Below are 17,571 nucleotides of genomic sequence, written 5' to 3'. Positions count from 1 at the left end.
TCTCTTTTAAACCCTTAAAAACAGAAAATGTTCTGAGGATCTCCACAGACTGGGTAAAAGCAATTTGTGTTTCTTTTCTCAGAGAATGTTGGCCTGATGAAGAAAAATTTGGTACTGAAAATATTCAACCTGAGAATGAATTTATGATTGTTCGTAACATACTTTTTCAAGAATTAGAACGTAAGTGGCTATTTCCAAATTATTTCCCTGTTCAAACTGTCTAAGAAGTATTTTCATAACTCATAACTTCATTTTATTCTTCTGCTTTTTGTTCTGAACACGTGAAATTGTTGTGATTTTGTAATCTTAATTTTATTAGGACCGGCGTTTCAAGAGGAGAATGAAGAGGAGGAAGGTGAAGCTTGAAAAATATCTTTTGAAGTATCTCCTTACGAGAAATTAAAACGTCTTTGTTTTCCTTTTAATGATGTAAAGAGCATAGCTGCAGCATTTTAACACTGTTTTAAATTGTTATCAACCTCAAAAATATAATGATTGTCAAAATTTGTTTGTAAGAAAGTTGTAGGAAAAGTTTGTAGAAAAAATTCTAAACTTTGCTATTTCTTGTGAAAAACGACCTTGCACAAAATTTTTAATCACTATGAAAAAGCTATTCCAAGTCTTCGATTTTTTTGACAAGAAGCCCTCTACAACCCCTAGAGTATCAGTAAACTCCCAATCATGTATTGCAGATTTAAGCATACTGTACCTCTTAAGGACCCCTTTCCATTCTCCCAATATTTAGTCTTTACCAAATTCTCTTTCTAAAGATTTAGATATTTGCTTTAATCTTTTTTCCAGGTAATAAAAAATTCCGATAAACCTTTTTTTACATTTTGGAGGATTGAGTGGGTGGTTTCGCATTATTTTTTTATCTAATGCTTACGAACAAGAAGTTAAAAAAATGAATTTAAATTTCTGCAAAAGCAGCTGCGACATTGCGTTATAAAAATATCAAATAACAAAGAGATGGACAGCACTCCTGAAACTTCTTATAAAATCCTAGAATTTGCTTTATTAAAATATCTTTTAGAACCTAAAAGTTTTGTGCATTGTGTTTCTGAAGTAGGAGTTGTTGCCATGTTTACTCAATGAATTGTGTGTTGGTTTGATGATGCATATTTTCTATGCCTTATATCACTGTGAACGTACGTGTTATGTGCATGTTCTTTAAGGTAATGAAGAGTTGGAAGAAGAGGAAGAGGAAGAAATGCCATCAGTACGATCAGTGGAAAGAGAATTTCATCTACAGCAATTTTTGACATCGTAAGTTTGTTGTTGTTTCAGCCTTTGGCGGGTTGTTTACATTCGATCATCTAATGAATATCTACCTCCAGTGATGAGATATATTTAAAATAGCAAAAGCTAAAACATTGGTCTGTCAGTCTTGTGAAATATTTCACAATCAACTTATGTTACGAATTTTTCGAACCTCTAATTCAATTTAAAGATGAATTGCTCTTCTCTTTATCCCTTCATTTTTAATTCGGTTACCAACATTTTGAAAACGGATTTCCAATAAAACAAGTGAGGAAAATGTTTATATATTAGAAGTTATCCATTTTTTAATTCGCGAAATGTTTATGTCAACAAACTAAATGTGATAAGTAACGCAGTCTTAAACTACGTAAATTATTTTATCTACCTCGTTTCAATTTTTTTGGAATTCCTTTGCTGACCGTGATAGCTATAATATAATAATATACACATATATAATATAACATATATATAACATATATAATATAGCTATAATAGCTATAATATATAGCTATAATAATAATATACACATATATAATATGCACATACACATATATAATGTAGGTTAGCAGCTTAAATAGGAATGTCAGAAGGCTGCATTCTGTACATCATATGCCCTCATTAAAAACTTTTCCATGTTCTGTTTCCTCTTTCAGATTGGCGTCACCGCACATATTAATACCGTACAACTATCTCCTGAAAAGCTTCAAAACGAATACTTCCTTCACAAATCATGCGATTATAAAAGTGATGCATCGTGTTGCAGTTGATCTAAAGTATCCAGAAATGCTCTTTCAGTTGTCACTGTTTCTAACCTTCAAAGAGATCTTCGATACTCAAACGTCACAATTTAAAGTAAGTCTTTCGTAAATTATCCCTCGTTGTCAGTGCTGTCTGTGTATGTAAAGATGGTATCTGCAAGAAGCCACAGGTTGATTTCCGTATATTTTTTTAACGTGCGAATTCCCATAAATATTTCTGACGTTCGAATTCCCATAAATCTCTCTGACGTGCGAATTCCCATAAATTTTTCTGACGCGGGAATTTCCGTAAATTTTTCGAACGAGTAAATATCTGTGGATTTTTTAACGAATTTTACACCAGTAAAACATATCATGATGTCATCATTTTGTTATTAGGATTATTCTAAATTTATGCTGCTAATAACTAATTGAAGTTGCTTAAGTTTTCCTCTGCGCTGTATTTGTAAAAGCACATATTTCAGCAATTCCAAAATAAATTGCTGAAATATTTTCATCCAACCCATACTCTACAGTCACAAGGCTCTTGTGACAATGTCAAAAACGTCTTGCAGACTTCAAGACCCCACTAATTTTGATATGTAAAACTCTCGAAATTTTGTAAATGTCGTTGCACCTGATTTTGAAAATGAGACCTTGACAGTTTAGTATCATTCTTTTGTAAAATTCGCAATATTATTGTTATTAAATTTTTACTAAATTTAGGTAGTAGTTTACATTCTTTTTTTAATGCTTTTAGGAGCTCGCCACTTTTGCAAAATATATAATATCGAAGTTTGTGGACGCTACTACGAAGAAACCAAATATGTTCGTTGAAACATTGTTTTGGAAGGGAGGTGGCGATTGTTACCAACTTAGTGAACGAGAACCTGTTGCAAGGGAGGGGTAAGAAAAAAAACATAAAAAAAAATTAAAATAATAAATGTATCATTTTTGAAAGTGATAGATAAATAGTATCCCAAATACGCAAATCAACATGCTTCTTCTCAAAAACAAACTCCTAATGATTTGATTTGATTGGTGTTTTTTAAAACATGGAAAACGAGACCTGCAACAGAACGTGTTCATTTTAAAGGACTTGAAAACCAGTTCTTAATAGTTGTTAAAGTTAAGATTTTAAAAAAGAAGCGTACTAATATAGTGGTCAGTTTGTTTCTAAAAAGTGTGTACCAAACGGCCTAAATTAACAGTGGTCTTTGAAATGTAATTAATGTAATCAATTAATTTAATATTTCCATGCAAATTCTACTCCTACCTAAAAAAAACGGTCCCAATCCACAGTTTAAAGATTCCTTTAAATCTTATTGTGAAAGAAATTAATTTGGGTTAGGGTTAGGGTTTTGTATATTCCTTCTTGATAAGTCCTTTTGTTCCTAACAATCGAAAATTTATTAGTATCTTAGTTCGTTGGTACTAATATTTTTTTTACTTATACAATCATAAAAATATTAACGTATTAAAAAATACACTTTCTGAGAAGTGGAACAGAATTATAGTAGAATAGTTGTTCGCCTTAAATGCAAAAAACAAAAAACTAAAATATTTCGCTGTTTTTTTTAGTGCATCTAACAAAGCACGTGAGAAGTGGACATTTGAAGATGAGGAGGAACTGAAAACTCTTTTTGATCAATATAAAGAAAGCGAAGGTATATAAACTTTCTCTCCTTCAGTCGATTGTTAAGATGGTTTTATGCTCGTTGAAATGCTAACATGGAAAGCTAACAGTTTAAAATTTTTCTTTAGATGTTGTTGGTGAAATACTAAAGAGCGTTACTGATAAAGATCGGACGCGTAGACAGGTGCTTCTTGTTCATCTGGTCCACATTCCAATTTAATTTTGTCATTAATGTTGTCATTTATTTAAAAGTAGGACTGCTCGCTTTTAAAAACTATACTATATATGTTGACAATAAAACTTTTGTATTAATAATTTAGATTACCAATAAATTGGTGCGACTTCGATTGGTTGAAAATTCAAAACAGCTCCAACAGTAAGATTTTTGATGATAAATCTTTCATAAAGCTTGGAATACATTGTTTAACCCTTAAATTCCAAAGTACTGCAATAGACGTCATTACAAGACTGAAACACTGTTGTGGCAATCCGAGGTCTCTTTCGTCTATTTTGTAGGAGAGCTTTATGAATAGGAATAATAAACTACTTTCACAGACCCAAGTTAAACAGAATAAACACGTGCTCAATATATTTATACACGTGTTAACTCTATTTGATATTTTTAGACCAAAGAAACCGAAAGCACGTGATTGGTTAGAAGAACAAACAGAAGAACTCAATCGTTTATATGATGAATTTAAACCAAGTGATGGTAAAATGTGCTCCTCTGTTAGTGATTTTTTTCGAACGAAGAACTTAGGATTTCTCAAAATGTCATTCACATATCATCCCATACCATGTTATGTTAATCTAAAATACCTTTTTGTGTTTTTTTAGATCCAGTTGGAAATATCATGAATGCATTGACGTTTAATAAATCAAAAAACGCAGTAAGTTGATTGGTTGAATTTTGTATTAAACTTGGATTAGGCTCCTATCGGTCTTTGTTTTAAAGAATGCGATTGGTAGTTTCACTGCTAACAGTTACTTAGCAAAAGGTAATGCGTACATAAAATTTGGATTTGAGCGGATTTCGGGACTTGTTGTGAAATGATGTGCCAAAAAAAGGAACAACATTTTGTTCTATACGAGAAAATAAAATGAAATTTTCAGACTCTTATATTTTATTCTAATAGACAACACTAGAAGAGATTTTAATGTTTGTCTTTTAAATATTGTTTCTGTGTAATTGAGTCTAAGTGGAGGTCGCACCCATGAAAAGAATAAAGCTACTAAAGAAACTTAGGTTGTTTTTTTTTCGTTATTTTTTGCAATGAGTATACTAAAATCTACATTTTTATCCAAATGAAATTATTTTCACGGCCGAAGCCTTTTTAATTTTTTTTTTTTTTTGGTCTTGGCAAAGATTATCTTTGCAATATGATTTTAAACATCCAAAAATCAAGTTGTTAATAATACTTTTGAAAGTTTCTCAATTTAGAATAGGTGTGTTCTCCACGAAATGCAAAATGGCGTTCATCTGCTTTATCCGATCAGAGGCAGTCTGACTGTTGACACAAATAATTCTTTGTTTTTTAAATATTTTTTATTCTTAGTTTTGGGTTATTTTTTTTAGATTATAAAACAGCTTCTTGCAACTGGTAAGGTTTCTGATCGAAAGGAACTACACAAGAAGAGAAGAAAAAAGAATCGTGAATTCAAAGAATTAGTGGTAGCCGCCATGCTTATATTTGGAATAGGGTGTCATTTTGTTTACAACTTTGGCAACAAAATTATTTGATTTTTTGATTATTTTTACAGAACAATGAAAAAGAGGTGGATTCGGACAGTGATAGCAGCAGCAGTAGTGGTAGTAACGGTATTGCTTTATTTATTAACTTTTTATGCCAGTAATGCTGTAAATCACCGTATATATGCTTCAGGTGACAATTTATAAGCTTTATCTTGTCGGGGTTAATTTACAAAGCTCTATTTTTTTGTAGATACTGTTTTTTGTATCAGAGAGCGTAACTGCAAAATTTTATATGAATTATAGTCTATGATCTATGTCAAAGAACTGTCTTTATCTATTGATATATTTTTAATAACATTGTTGCGATGTGTGAATCCCGTAAATTTTCCACAGGCTAATGACTAGTATTGTTTAAAGCCTGGTTTCCATTTGACAAAAAGAACCAACGAGCTTTTTGCGCAATTGTGGAAATTCTTCCAAATGGAAATGAGCTTAAGGCCGCTTTCCATTAAAGCGTTTTTAAGCATTTGTATCTGGAAATGCACAGAATAATTTTTTTTTCAGCAACAACTTGTATTTTGGGTCAGACAGACAACTTTTAAAAACCAATAAAAATTGATAAAACGATACCATCTTTATTGTGATGGAATTTGAGCGTCTTTGGCCCGACGTTTTGATTGACTATTCACGAAGCATGTTTTTTTTTGTGAATACACTGATGTTTTTCAATTTAGATGACAGTGATCAAGAAGACAATGAAATGCCAGTTGAAAAAGAAGCAAGTCATTCACGCTCATTAAATATTTCTGAAGAATCTGAAGAAGATGAGACTTTATCTAATCTGACAACTCTTGTCGACCTTTCAAAACATGTAAAAGAAAATGGTGCGTTTTACATCCTACGTTAACAACCGAGATCAGTATGACTTTAAATCCGCATTGAAATTGAAAAAATGTGTGATGTAACATGTTGGAATTAAACTTTAGATGCGCCAAAAAGGCCTAGCCCATAAGGCGCCAGACGGATCAAAAATGCTTATTGCTTTTACTAATATATTTCTCTGTTTCAATTGAATTAGTTTGTTCCCGTCAAGAATGGCTTTTTGTAACTAGTATATCTTAGAGGAGAAATTTTGACGTGGATCTAATTTGGCGAGCGGAAAATATTTGAAGATTAGCGTCTTTTGATTAACATAGCCAAATTCGCAAAAAAATTTCCACGCTAAAAGTTCCCTTTTAAAGGTAGCTTACGATCAAATCAGCTATCCGTCTAATATCTGCTACTATGTATTCTCTCACACACATTTCGACTAAGCCTTTTTTACGTTTCTTCAGGATACAGTCAGCAAATTATATGGCTGCAAACGAGGCTGAGGCGAGCTGCAGAAGGGCGGGAAGAAGACAGTAAGAAATTGTTTTTATGTGTCTATAGAAAATGAAATGTTGACTCTCCATCTCAGTTTCTATTTACATGTCTTTGCTAGGATTACGGATTTGTCTCTTAAAAAATCCCAGGGTTTTGTGCGGCAACCCCACAATACTGTACCAATAAATACAGATTTATAAGGATTATTTCTATTTTTTACATTATAATTTGTTAAATACTTTTTTGGCTGACGTATTTTCATTATTTTCGATTTTATTATTGGAATAAAGTTCAATAAAAACCTACACTAATATTCTTGTAAGTACGGCAAGAGAGACTGTCAATATATTGGTTGTTAGTTGTAAGGTAGAGCTGAAATATCACTCTTTCTCCTGGAAATTATTTTATTCTGTCTCTTGTTCCCATGTTAGCAATTACTTTTCAGGCGATTGGTACGCGGTGCCATTACTAACTATGACAGAAGAAGATGAAAATGCATTACATGACAAATTCTTTAGGAAGTTATTAAAAATGATCGGAGTGAAACCACCAGAAGACGAACAGGTGAGGGTATTTTTTGCAGCAAACGTGTTTTTTAGTACGGCAAGATTTCATCGCACATGCTAATTGTTTGTAGGAAGCATTTTGGAGGATTCCTGACAATTTAAGTCCTGATAATCTAAGGAAGTTTGCTGATGAATTAGACAACAAAACAAGTAGGTGCACACTACAACGTTTAAAAAGACTTTCAACGTTTTTATCTGTTATGATACAACTTCGTTGGGTTACGAAGATTTTTAATCTGTTACGATACTACTGTAACGATTTAATATGTTACGGTGCAACTTCCTTGTGTTACGAAGATTTTTATCCATTTAATCTGTTACGATACAACTTCCCTTCATACTTTAAAGACTATTACTATACATGATTAATCATATATGATTTGTTTATGTGTTATGTTACAAAAAATGGAGTGTATTTTAAAAAAATGATACGACTATGACTTTTAAACGTCGCGCATGTTACTTTCCATGATAAACCTTTTCATTCCGAAAATTAGTCTCTCAAATAAGCATATTGTTGTATATTGTTGTGTTTCTCTACACGCCCCTTATTCACAAAAATACAGTTTTTTCTCCTTTATAGCCAAGGCTAAGCCCCTTTTTTCGTTTTTCGTTTCTCTTCGCTATAAACTACAATAACTATCACTTCAAAAATAACTTTTCGTTGTTTATTTTGAGCTACCTTTACAAAAAGTCAGATATGATTAATCACAAAAAATCTTTTTCATACATGTAAGTACAATTAATCGTGCGTATTATAGCCTTAACACTTGGAGTACCTAAGCGAGATTTATCTTTGCGAAGAGCAATTGCGCGAATATTTAATACTCTGCGAAATTGACCTAGTTTGCGCCATTTAGATGCGCAAAAATTAAATTACGTGAATAACGATGGATCTTTCTTCAATTACGAACCAACATTTTATTAGTGGATTTCTTGTTCATTGTAGCTACAGATACTACCAACAACACTTCCCCGGCTCCGCAAGACGTTACAAAAGGAGATGTGAAAAAAGATAAGAATGAAAATACTTCAGCGTCGCCTCGCAAAACATCATCAAAAAACGCAAGGTAGGTTGCATCGCGAATAGGTTGCGATTTGACCGCTTGCATTTTGGTGTACTTGCGGTTGATAAAATTAGAAAAAAAAAATCAAAAAAACATTTTAAATCTGTCATATATTATTATTAACCCGGTCGTCATAATCATAATATTTGCATAACATTTTGTGAATTTGACATGTTTTTTTTCATATTTAGCGAAGTTTCGTGAACAGGTCTTTATTCCTCGATTTTATTGCTGCAAGAAATGTCATTGAGATCGGACTTTAATGTATTCATGCAAGTCCGTAACCACGTTACATTTCCCCGCCTTTTTTTGTTTTACAGGAAAGAGAAGTTAAAACTTTTGATGGAAAAAAGAAGAGAAGAAAAACTTCAAGAAGATAAGTCAAGAAAAGAAAGAAGAAACGATCGAGACACCAAACAAAAGAAAAACAAAGAAATAATTTCTAAAAAGAAGGTGGCAGAGAAAAAAACATGGGATAGTTCTTCCAGCGACGATGATAATTTAATTATTTCTGAACGTGAAAATTCGAATACTAAAAGAATGTCACGTGGTTTAGCCTTCCTTGATTCTGACGATGAAAGTGATGATGATGCGAGTTTAGGCGCGAAGAAAAATTTATTTGTAGATGACACAAACAAAGTTGAGAACGAACAGAATGAAGACATGCCAGTTAACAAAGATGATTCGAAAGGTGTCAAAAGAGGACGTCAAATATCTGACAGTGATGATGATGAGGATCAACCAGTGGCAAGTAAGAAGAAGAAAAAGAAAAGAATTGTTGAAGAAGAAGAAGAGGTAAGACTTGACTTTGTAAACTCTAACCTTGCTGCCATACACGTATTTTTATAAAAAAAACCTTTAGAAAAAACAGTGTACTAAGACCTCTGTCATTTTGAAAAAGTACTAAAATAAACATTGATGGGAGCTTGAGGATTATGCTTGAATCGTTTTCTTTTTCGTAAATTGCAGTTGATCTTTTACTTATTTGTTAAAATATGTAGTTACAAATTTTGCCGAAAAAAAGAAATCACTCACAGGCTCAATATCTGATAAAAGACCCCTTCATTCTTTAAAAACACATAAGAAACGTATATTGTTCTTACAATAAGATTCCTCGCGTGGATATATACGGAAAAGAAAGGGAGGCGTAAAAAATATTACAAGTCAACGGGAAATTAAGTTAGTCTTCATATCCCGACCCTGAACTAAGAAAGAAAACAAAACAAATTAAGAATAGATAATATCAGTAGAGTTGCAAAGGCAGGTAGATTGGTAGCTACACATCTGTTCTTGTATGTATAGATTGTTTCGTGCACCTCAATATCAGTTGTATTAATTTATTTTTTGTAATAAAACGAACATAGGAATATGGGAAATAAATGGTGATTTAAGAAGCACCCTTTTGCTAAACATTCTTTATCATGAAAATACACGCCATATGTAATTCTTGTCCAACCTACAAACATGTGCACGAGCAAGATCTTACCATGTTGTCAGGGCCAGCGAATGGTCGAGGGGTAATGCAACGGCATCAACAACAACGCTGCTCGACGATCTTAGACTTCATGTTCGAATTAAAAAGTGACAGTGATAGCGAAAAGTGGGAGTGAGAGGATATAAACATCTTTTTTACGTTACGGACTGTTTCGTAACAGGACGCCTGTCCCTCGGCTGGCCGCTGAATGTACAAAATACGACGGGTGAAAATCTGAGGAATCCGTCGATTTTTCCACGGGCTAACGATCAGTGTAGTTGCAAAATACTTTTATTTCCTATGTACAAAAGAAGGGCTGCCAATATTATTATGTTATAGGTTAAATTGTTCTTCTTGCTGTAATTTTTTTTTTTTGGTGAAACATTCACGTCTTGCAAGCAGAAAACAACTACATTGATAAGCTCTTATCTTCACATTTTGTCCATATTTAATAATGGACACCAATTACTCATCTCTTAAAACTTTTGGTGAAGAAAAATTATTTTACCATTACGGATAATGTACAAGCATTTGGTTTCCTGAAGCACCCAGATAACTGATGAGGGTATTCTTGTAATGGAATAATAAAATTACATAGTTTCAAATTAAACAGGTTAATGAAACGTAGTAAAATTTCAGTTGTTATTATTTGTGGGGGAGTGACTTTTTAATTAACTTGTGATCTTATACACAGATCGATGTATTTTTAGCTTAAACTTATTATATTTTATCTTGTTTTCAATTAGCAGAAACGTTGACTTAATTAAAATTATGTTCAGATAAAAAATGTTTTATATTAAGAAAGGAAATACTTAATAAGAGATATACATAACTATGTTTTGAATAGACGTGAATGTTTACGGGCAATTCTTTGTAGACCATGAACAGGAAATAAGTAATACACTCAATTAACGGCTGGCGTCATTTGAAGGTATGGCATTATTGAGGTATATAAATGCACGTGTTATTGTAAAAAAAAAAGCTATAAATTTTTTTCCATTTTATAACGTAATACTATTTAAGCGAAAAATTCCTGAATCCAATAACGCCCCATTTTTAATCGCTCTTTCTTTTGCGTGATTATTTTCTCTGGTAAAAATAAGAGCAGTTTTTTGTTTACAATTAAAGTTTAAAATGCGGAACCTGTTATACAAATACGCTACACAACTACTTTTGACAATGAACTTCGAAATTGGCCCCCTTTCTTTTTCTCTTTGAACATCAATTTACGAATTATTTGATCCTTCTACATTTTTTCGCATTAACCCCTTTCTTATTAACCTTACTAGCAGAATTACACAAAACTTGGGATTAATTCTTAAAGAGACTACGAAACGGCTGTTCGCGTTCGACTTAGAGTCGAGTTAATGGCGGTGGAAAAGTTTATGATAACTGAGGACCAAAAAAAAACAACTTAAATCATCTTAAATATCATATTTGTTCCCTCGTCAAAACAAACATTTGATTTACTGAACCTTTTGAGTGGTCTGTTTATTACACGCCATTCTTCAACGCCATTCTTCAGAATGTGCGGGATTAAGCTTCTTAAATTGTTTCGAGGAAAATTATTAAAAGGGCTACCTTTAATAATTTTCCTCGAAACTCTAAAGTTCTAGATTGTAACTTCTGATGTTAATCTGTTCATATTTATTAGCGATCGAGTTAATTACACCCTCGTCACACAACATGATTTTTCTTAATTCTATTTTAAGTGCTTTTATTTACTTCAGTTCGACTATTACAGTTGTGTTAAAAATTGGTTTTGATGTGGTAACAGTGTTTTTATAGTTTAGCGATTACTACCTGCACTTCACTCAGCAAAATATTTCATTCGCGCTATATTATCTTAAAAAACCCTGGAAAACTTTGATTCATTTTGTTTTTCATTTCATCTTTGGAAGTTGAAGGAGGTACTTTATTTGTGAAATACTTGCGTAAATTCTTAAAAGCGTTCTGTTCGGTTTTATGAAGGTTCACTGTTCTTGCAACAAATCAGTCAGGATTTCGTTGTAGACTCTTTTTTTTAAAGTCAATTTTAACTCTAACGGTGTTAATGTTTTTTCTAAATTAACTTTCGGAGAAAGATGAGTGCATTTTGTCATCTGCGTGAAAATAAAATCCAATTTTTTAACGGAGGGTTGTCACGCTTTCTCAAGACTCCTCAATTAGACCTTAAGGGTTTTTTAACAAATTTACACTTTTGGATGTTCTGGGAATAAGTTTTCTAAAAACTTTCTAAACTTATGTTTGGGAAATTGTGTGGATAGTTTGCAAGTGTATATTGTAAATGAGTAGTGTAAAAAAGTAGTACCCAATTAAGATCCGTCCTCTGTAGTGTTTTACAAATTTTTAAATTCTGTTAGGTTGAAAATGAAACACAAGATGTCGATGACAGTATACCGTTGAGAGTTCTTCTCGCTCAATCTGTAAATACAACTGATGACGCTATAGAGAAAATAAAAGGAGATCAAGACATTTCTAATGTCACTACTAAACTTGATCACTCAATGGAGACAGGTGGAGAAAGTTTGGAACACGAAGAGTCAGCGCTAAATTTTAGTTTGCGAATTTCTGATGATGAAGATGTTATTAGGTAGAAAAATTGCCTAAATATATATTTAAGACAGTACCCCATCAAATTAATCACAAACTGGCACCTGTTGGTATTTATAGATATGATTTTCTATATACGAATCAGACAATTTCAAAACAAACGGAAACTTGAAAAATGTCTGCGCCGTGACCTGATGGTGTTCATTTGTAACCACAGCAATGTTTTTGAATACCTGACGTGATATTATGACTGCTCGCTAAATCGGACACCAAAGCGCGGATGTTTTAAATCGTTGTTATTCCGTGATTATCAACAAAATGCAACACAAGGGGATATAATAGCCCGGTTTAGAATTATCGAGATTAGTTGACCTGACACTACTTTTTGTATTTTACCTGTGAGTATATGACAAAAAATTACTTATAATTTTTTTGTAATTGACGCTAATGTAATGACATTAAAAATCAAGGCACATTAATATTTTTTTCTTAATTTTTATGTTTATAAACTCTTGTTTTTGTTACTAGAAATGTGGAAAGAATATTAAGAAAAATTACATAAAAAGGAACTATGCAGCTATTAATGGAATCCAGGCTAAGCAATTCATTTTCTTCGCCAGTGTTCCGGAGTTGCGGGTAGTCTATTCAATGACATTACAAAAAGATAAATCATGCTGAGCTGTCATAATTATAAAAACATGTCTCTTGTCGGACAGCTTGTGTTGTCATGCCATCTATCCATTTTGTATTTGAAATGTCATCGTGATTTTTTCACTCTTAAAATGTAAAAACTTGAGCAGATTTTATGTTTAAATTTCCATTGCTTAAATATTGTGCAGGAAATCATTGGAATTACCCAGAATTTTTATAATCCTCAATTCAATTAAATATGTTGCCACAAAATGATTTGTAAAATGTCGTTGTTTTTATTAACTAGTTGTCAAAGTTCGACCCTGGCAAACATCGCCACAAAAAAAAGAAACCTTTTACAAATAGAGCAAAAGAATTTTCAAAAAGTTGTCAGTGGGCATATGAGTTACTTTATTGTTAGAATTTTTTTTTTTTTTTTTTTTTTTTTTTGAAAATTCGCGAAAATGAATTCCGCCTAACGTTTTAACTGCTAAAATAAATTTCGCAATATTATTTTATTATGCTGATTTTTAGTTTATGAAACTAATATAAGAATGAACGATTATTATTTTTGGTTATTTTTTTTTCGCGAAAAATTCTGACAACGAAGTTCCTAATTCCTGTTTTTACTGTCCACCAGATAAACAAAAAAAAAATGTTAAAGTTTTCCAAAATCTAGAAAAGAGTCCGATTGTGATAACTGTTTCGAAATTATTTTATCTTCTAAATGAAGGCGCTAATTAGCTATATTCTCATGTTTAGAAAACGTGGAATTGGTCATGAGTTTTGCACTGTGACAAATAGGACATCCTGGGATCTCGTTCTTTCCAAAGATATGTTAAACAAATCAGTGTTGTATATAACATGTAAACAAGTCCAAGGAAGGGCGTTTATTTAAGTGGCGGGCGTTCAATCTACATTTACGGCATTCATAAAAAATAGGAAATACTATTTTTCATAGAAAAATAGGAATTTTCTTTTTTTTTTTTTTTCTTAGTCATGGTGACACTTGTTTATGTGAAAACAGCACATTTTTAATAAAAACACAGCATCAAGCTTGCAATTATCTCCAAACCGCCATACTTTGTTTACTCGTAATCAAGCAAGATACAATCATATAAAAATAGTTGTTACACGTTGTCATATGAATCGGCTGACGTCAAGTTTTTGGCATCGGCAACAGCATTTAACTGGGAGGTGCATGAGCAATCTCGTTTCCAATCCCATTATGTCATTTATTTACGTACTTGGAATTTACAGCAACTCGAATCACCTTTGAGGCAGTTATAAAATTTAAAGATAGGGGAGGGGAGGGGGTTAGAGTTAAAGCCTAAACTTTAAAATACTTCGAAAAAATTAGTGTGCTTTCCAATCGACCTGCAACTTTGGAAAAACTTAAAATTCTTGAATTAAAAAAGGTATTTGATTGTACTGCAAATTTTTATACATTTTCCAGTACAGTGCTTCAAAAAGGCAAAAAAGTATACTGGAATTCTTTTGCACCAATGTTTATAATTTGTTGACTATAAATAGTTTCGTAAATTACAAAAAATGGTCTATGACCACATGATTTCTTTTAAAATACCAGTTGCCAGTTATTTTTACCAAAAAAAAATGATGCATTGTAAGGCTTTCAGTCCAAGGGGATGTAAGAAAGGATAACATAGCACAACAAAGGAAACAAAATGACCCGGTGTAAACAAAAGAACATTGATAAGGGTAAGTTTGCCATATTAGACAACTATTAATTGGTTTGGTGTTTTCTTCATCATTCATGTATTTCTATTTACCATTGAAATAGTTTTCATTTGCATCGTGGTATTCGTCTGCACAAAAATTCGGAGTAATTGCCCAAAAATTTCCAAAATAAGGTTCTTTTAATCCATTTAAAATGTCTGATATTGCACACGATAATAATGGATTTACTTCAGTGTTTATTGATGGACTGCAATCTGTCTATATTTAGTACTTAAAAACTGAAAAAGGTACTGAAAAATACTGGAATATACTGTAATTGAAATTGAATTTTTGAGTGGCCAACTTGTTTGTGCTGAATTGTTTTTTAAATATTTTTTAAGCGTGAAATGGTCGACATTGTGCATCGACATGCTGCCAAATGATCACTCTTGCATTTGTGCAAGCAAGTCAGCCGGTGTTTGGAAGCGTCTATCAACCTTTTTAAAAAAATCCGCATTATAGAATAAATCCACAGTCCTTGGAAACAACAAAAGGGATAGCATATAAGGCTTTGCAACATAAACACGTGACTAAAGAAGGAAGGTAGTTTTAAAGATCTACAAAATTTAATTTTTGAAATTCGTTTTTGTTACTAAACGATTTACTCCAACTTTTTCCCTCTGATTTATCTAGAAATACCATGTAATATATGTATGTGAATTTCAACTTTAGCAGTCTTTTCATCTAAAACACTTTGATGTGCCGCTGGTATTTCTCCACTTTGTTAAACAAATTGAATGTGATATTTGAAATCCTTACCTGAAATTTAATAGAATGTGGATGAACAGCAAACGAACAACCTGTTAAACCAGATTTTTAATTTTGTGATAATTGACTTCTGCTTAAAACCGAGGCACAAGTCGAAAATTAAGAAGACTTTAACCGTAACATTAATACCACCAAAACAACATTTTCACATGTCGGATTAAGTTAAATTTATACACACCAATTTGATCTTAAAATCAAAATATCAAACTTTAAAGTTATGAAAAACATGTAACTCGGGAAACATGTATTCGTTTGACGTAAAAATCGCGAAATTTTATTTTTTTAATTCGAAATATTAGGACTTGCTAACTTCCCAAAAGTTAATTTTTGCAAAATTTTATTGTTAAAACATTTCTTGCGAAAATTAGCTCTCGCGAAAATTAACTCCCTTGGTAATACAACATCTTAAAATACTACGGATTGTACTTTAAAACATATCACAAAAACCTAATTTCTCTGGACACCCTTTTTTGGAAAGTTTCCAATCCTATTTTAAGAAATAAGAAATAATCAGGGATGTTAATCCCTCAAAAAATGGTATTGAGCAAAAAGTTTTGTGCAACGATAGATCTGTCTCAAAGTTTTCTGATATCATTTTGAAGGGCAACGCGTAATGACTTCTTCCTTGATAGCTTCCTGCTGAGCAAAGCTGAAGATCATAATTTTTTCCGATGAAAGGTTTTTTTGTTGATATTCTTTTATTTTTTATGCTTCTCTACTTTCCATATATTTTGATAGAAGGGTTTAGTACAAGTACAAGGCACAGATATACGTGCAGCTGTAGCCAGGAAACAATTTCGATACTGGATGTGCAGTTTAGATCCTTAGAACTTTTTTCTACCACAAAATATAGCGAATCAGTGCTGCGATTTGATTCATCACTTACGTGATTAATCACATATAAGAAACACGATGTTTCTAGAGTTATGGCTGAGATTAAAGATACTTTCAAGTGCTAACTCGCAAAATATCGAGAAAATTGAAAAAGAAAATTGATAGATTGACAGGGATCGTAAGTGTATAGGGGTTTCTCCTTTAAATCTAAGAATCATATGTTTCTTATAAAAAAATGTGCATTCTACTAAAACCCCGGTGTGGAGGAAAAAAATTAAAACAAGCCGGAAGAAGTTGAAATTGCTTCAATATTTCTTGTAGAAGTAGAACGAAAATTATCAATCTAATTTTAATATAAACAATTTTCCTATCCTTTTTTTTTCTTTGCGCATCCTAGCTGCAGCTTCACGTATGGATACATGAGTATTAACCTTAGGCGGCCACACAACCATCGCTCAAAATAATTTCTATCAGAAGGAGTCTTTGTGATGTACCCGCAGCCACGGTGGTTAAATTAATCAACCGATACACGCACAAAAATACACACATTCACACAACAAAGTGACAGACTCATTAATTTGACAATTGACAGGTTTAATTGATGACTTAATTGTTTGCGAACATGGTTATGGAGCCAATAATAATTAACGTTTATTGTATGAAAAGTCGAACTTGACCATATCTGAATTTGTTGAGTCATTATTAAAAAAGTTTTGTCACACAGGCGACACTTAAATCATTTTATCTCTCTGATAACATCTCGATAGGAAATATAGGTATGATTTTCCATCGCAGAGAAGCAGCATAACACAACGGGACTTGCTATGAAATAGTAGATTATTATAACCTCTATGGTAGAGGGTGCGGGCTATAAAAAGCTTGTTAGGGTAAGAAAAAGTAACGGATACCGGAGAGAAATAAACAAATGTCGAATTATAATTGTTTTGCTGTTCTCGGGAGCTGCTGTTTTCCGGGAAAGGCACTTATCTCTCTAAGCCTTGAAAATTCATTGGTTACCTTAATGACGGTAAATTGACGCGCTATGTTATTTGAAGCCATGGAGTAAAAACTATATTTATAAATCCCATTAAATCGGATAATTTTGCTGTTTTAGAATTTTCATGGTTCGCAATTCTATTTATGTTTTACCTACATTCGCATTCAATTTCATAAGTATTAAGGACGTAAATTTGTATCTTTATTGCAACAAAATTAATATCGTGACTAAACTTGATCCAGTGACCTTACACA

The 17,571-nt window shown here is 32.3% G+C and overlaps 1 protein-coding gene across 1 annotated transcript in view; it reads left to right on the top strand.

The window, feature by feature from the left end:
• The window catches only part of LOC130621794 (protein timeless homolog), a 30,782-nt gene extending 17,932 nt beyond the window's left edge, over window positions 1–12,850 (top strand). The window contains exons 23-41 of the mRNA XM_057437143.1: window positions 83–180; window positions 320–355; window positions 1,176–1,266; window positions 1,914–2,112; window positions 2,758–2,903; window positions 3,579–3,664; window positions 3,762–3,817; window positions 3,954–4,009; window positions 4,260–4,345; window positions 4,471–4,523; window positions 5,210–5,305; window positions 5,395–5,452; window positions 6,061–6,210; window positions 6,661–6,729; window positions 7,137–7,255; window positions 7,329–7,407; window positions 8,207–8,327; window positions 8,645–9,119; window positions 12,162–12,850. Coding sequence (XP_057293126.1) covers window positions 83–180; window positions 320–355; window positions 1,176–1,266; window positions 1,914–2,112; window positions 2,758–2,903; window positions 3,579–3,664; window positions 3,762–3,817; window positions 3,954–4,009; window positions 4,260–4,345; window positions 4,471–4,523; window positions 5,210–5,305; window positions 5,395–5,452; window positions 6,061–6,210; window positions 6,661–6,729; window positions 7,137–7,255; window positions 7,329–7,407; window positions 8,207–8,327; window positions 8,645–9,119; window positions 12,162–12,395 — 2,308 coding nt within the window. The 3' untranslated portion in view covers window positions 12,396–12,850. The remainder of the gene's footprint in view (window positions 1–82; window positions 181–319; window positions 356–1,175; window positions 1,267–1,913; window positions 2,113–2,757; window positions 2,904–3,578; window positions 3,665–3,761; window positions 3,818–3,953; window positions 4,010–4,259; window positions 4,346–4,470; window positions 4,524–5,209; window positions 5,306–5,394; window positions 5,453–6,060; window positions 6,211–6,660; window positions 6,730–7,136; window positions 7,256–7,328; window positions 7,408–8,206; window positions 8,328–8,644; window positions 9,120–12,161) is intronic.
• Window positions 12,851–17,571: the final 4,721 nt, after the last annotated feature.

Source organism: Hydractinia symbiolongicarpus, chromosome 12, assembly GCF_029227915.1.
Source record: "Hydractinia symbiolongicarpus strain clone_291-10 chromosome 12, HSymV2.1, whole genome shotgun sequence".
NCBI lineage: Eukaryota > Metazoa > Cnidaria > Hydrozoa > Anthoathecata > Hydractiniidae > Hydractinia > Hydractinia symbiolongicarpus.
Note: the sequence above shows the minus strand (reverse complement) of the source record. Positions and strands in the feature narration are given on the sequence as shown.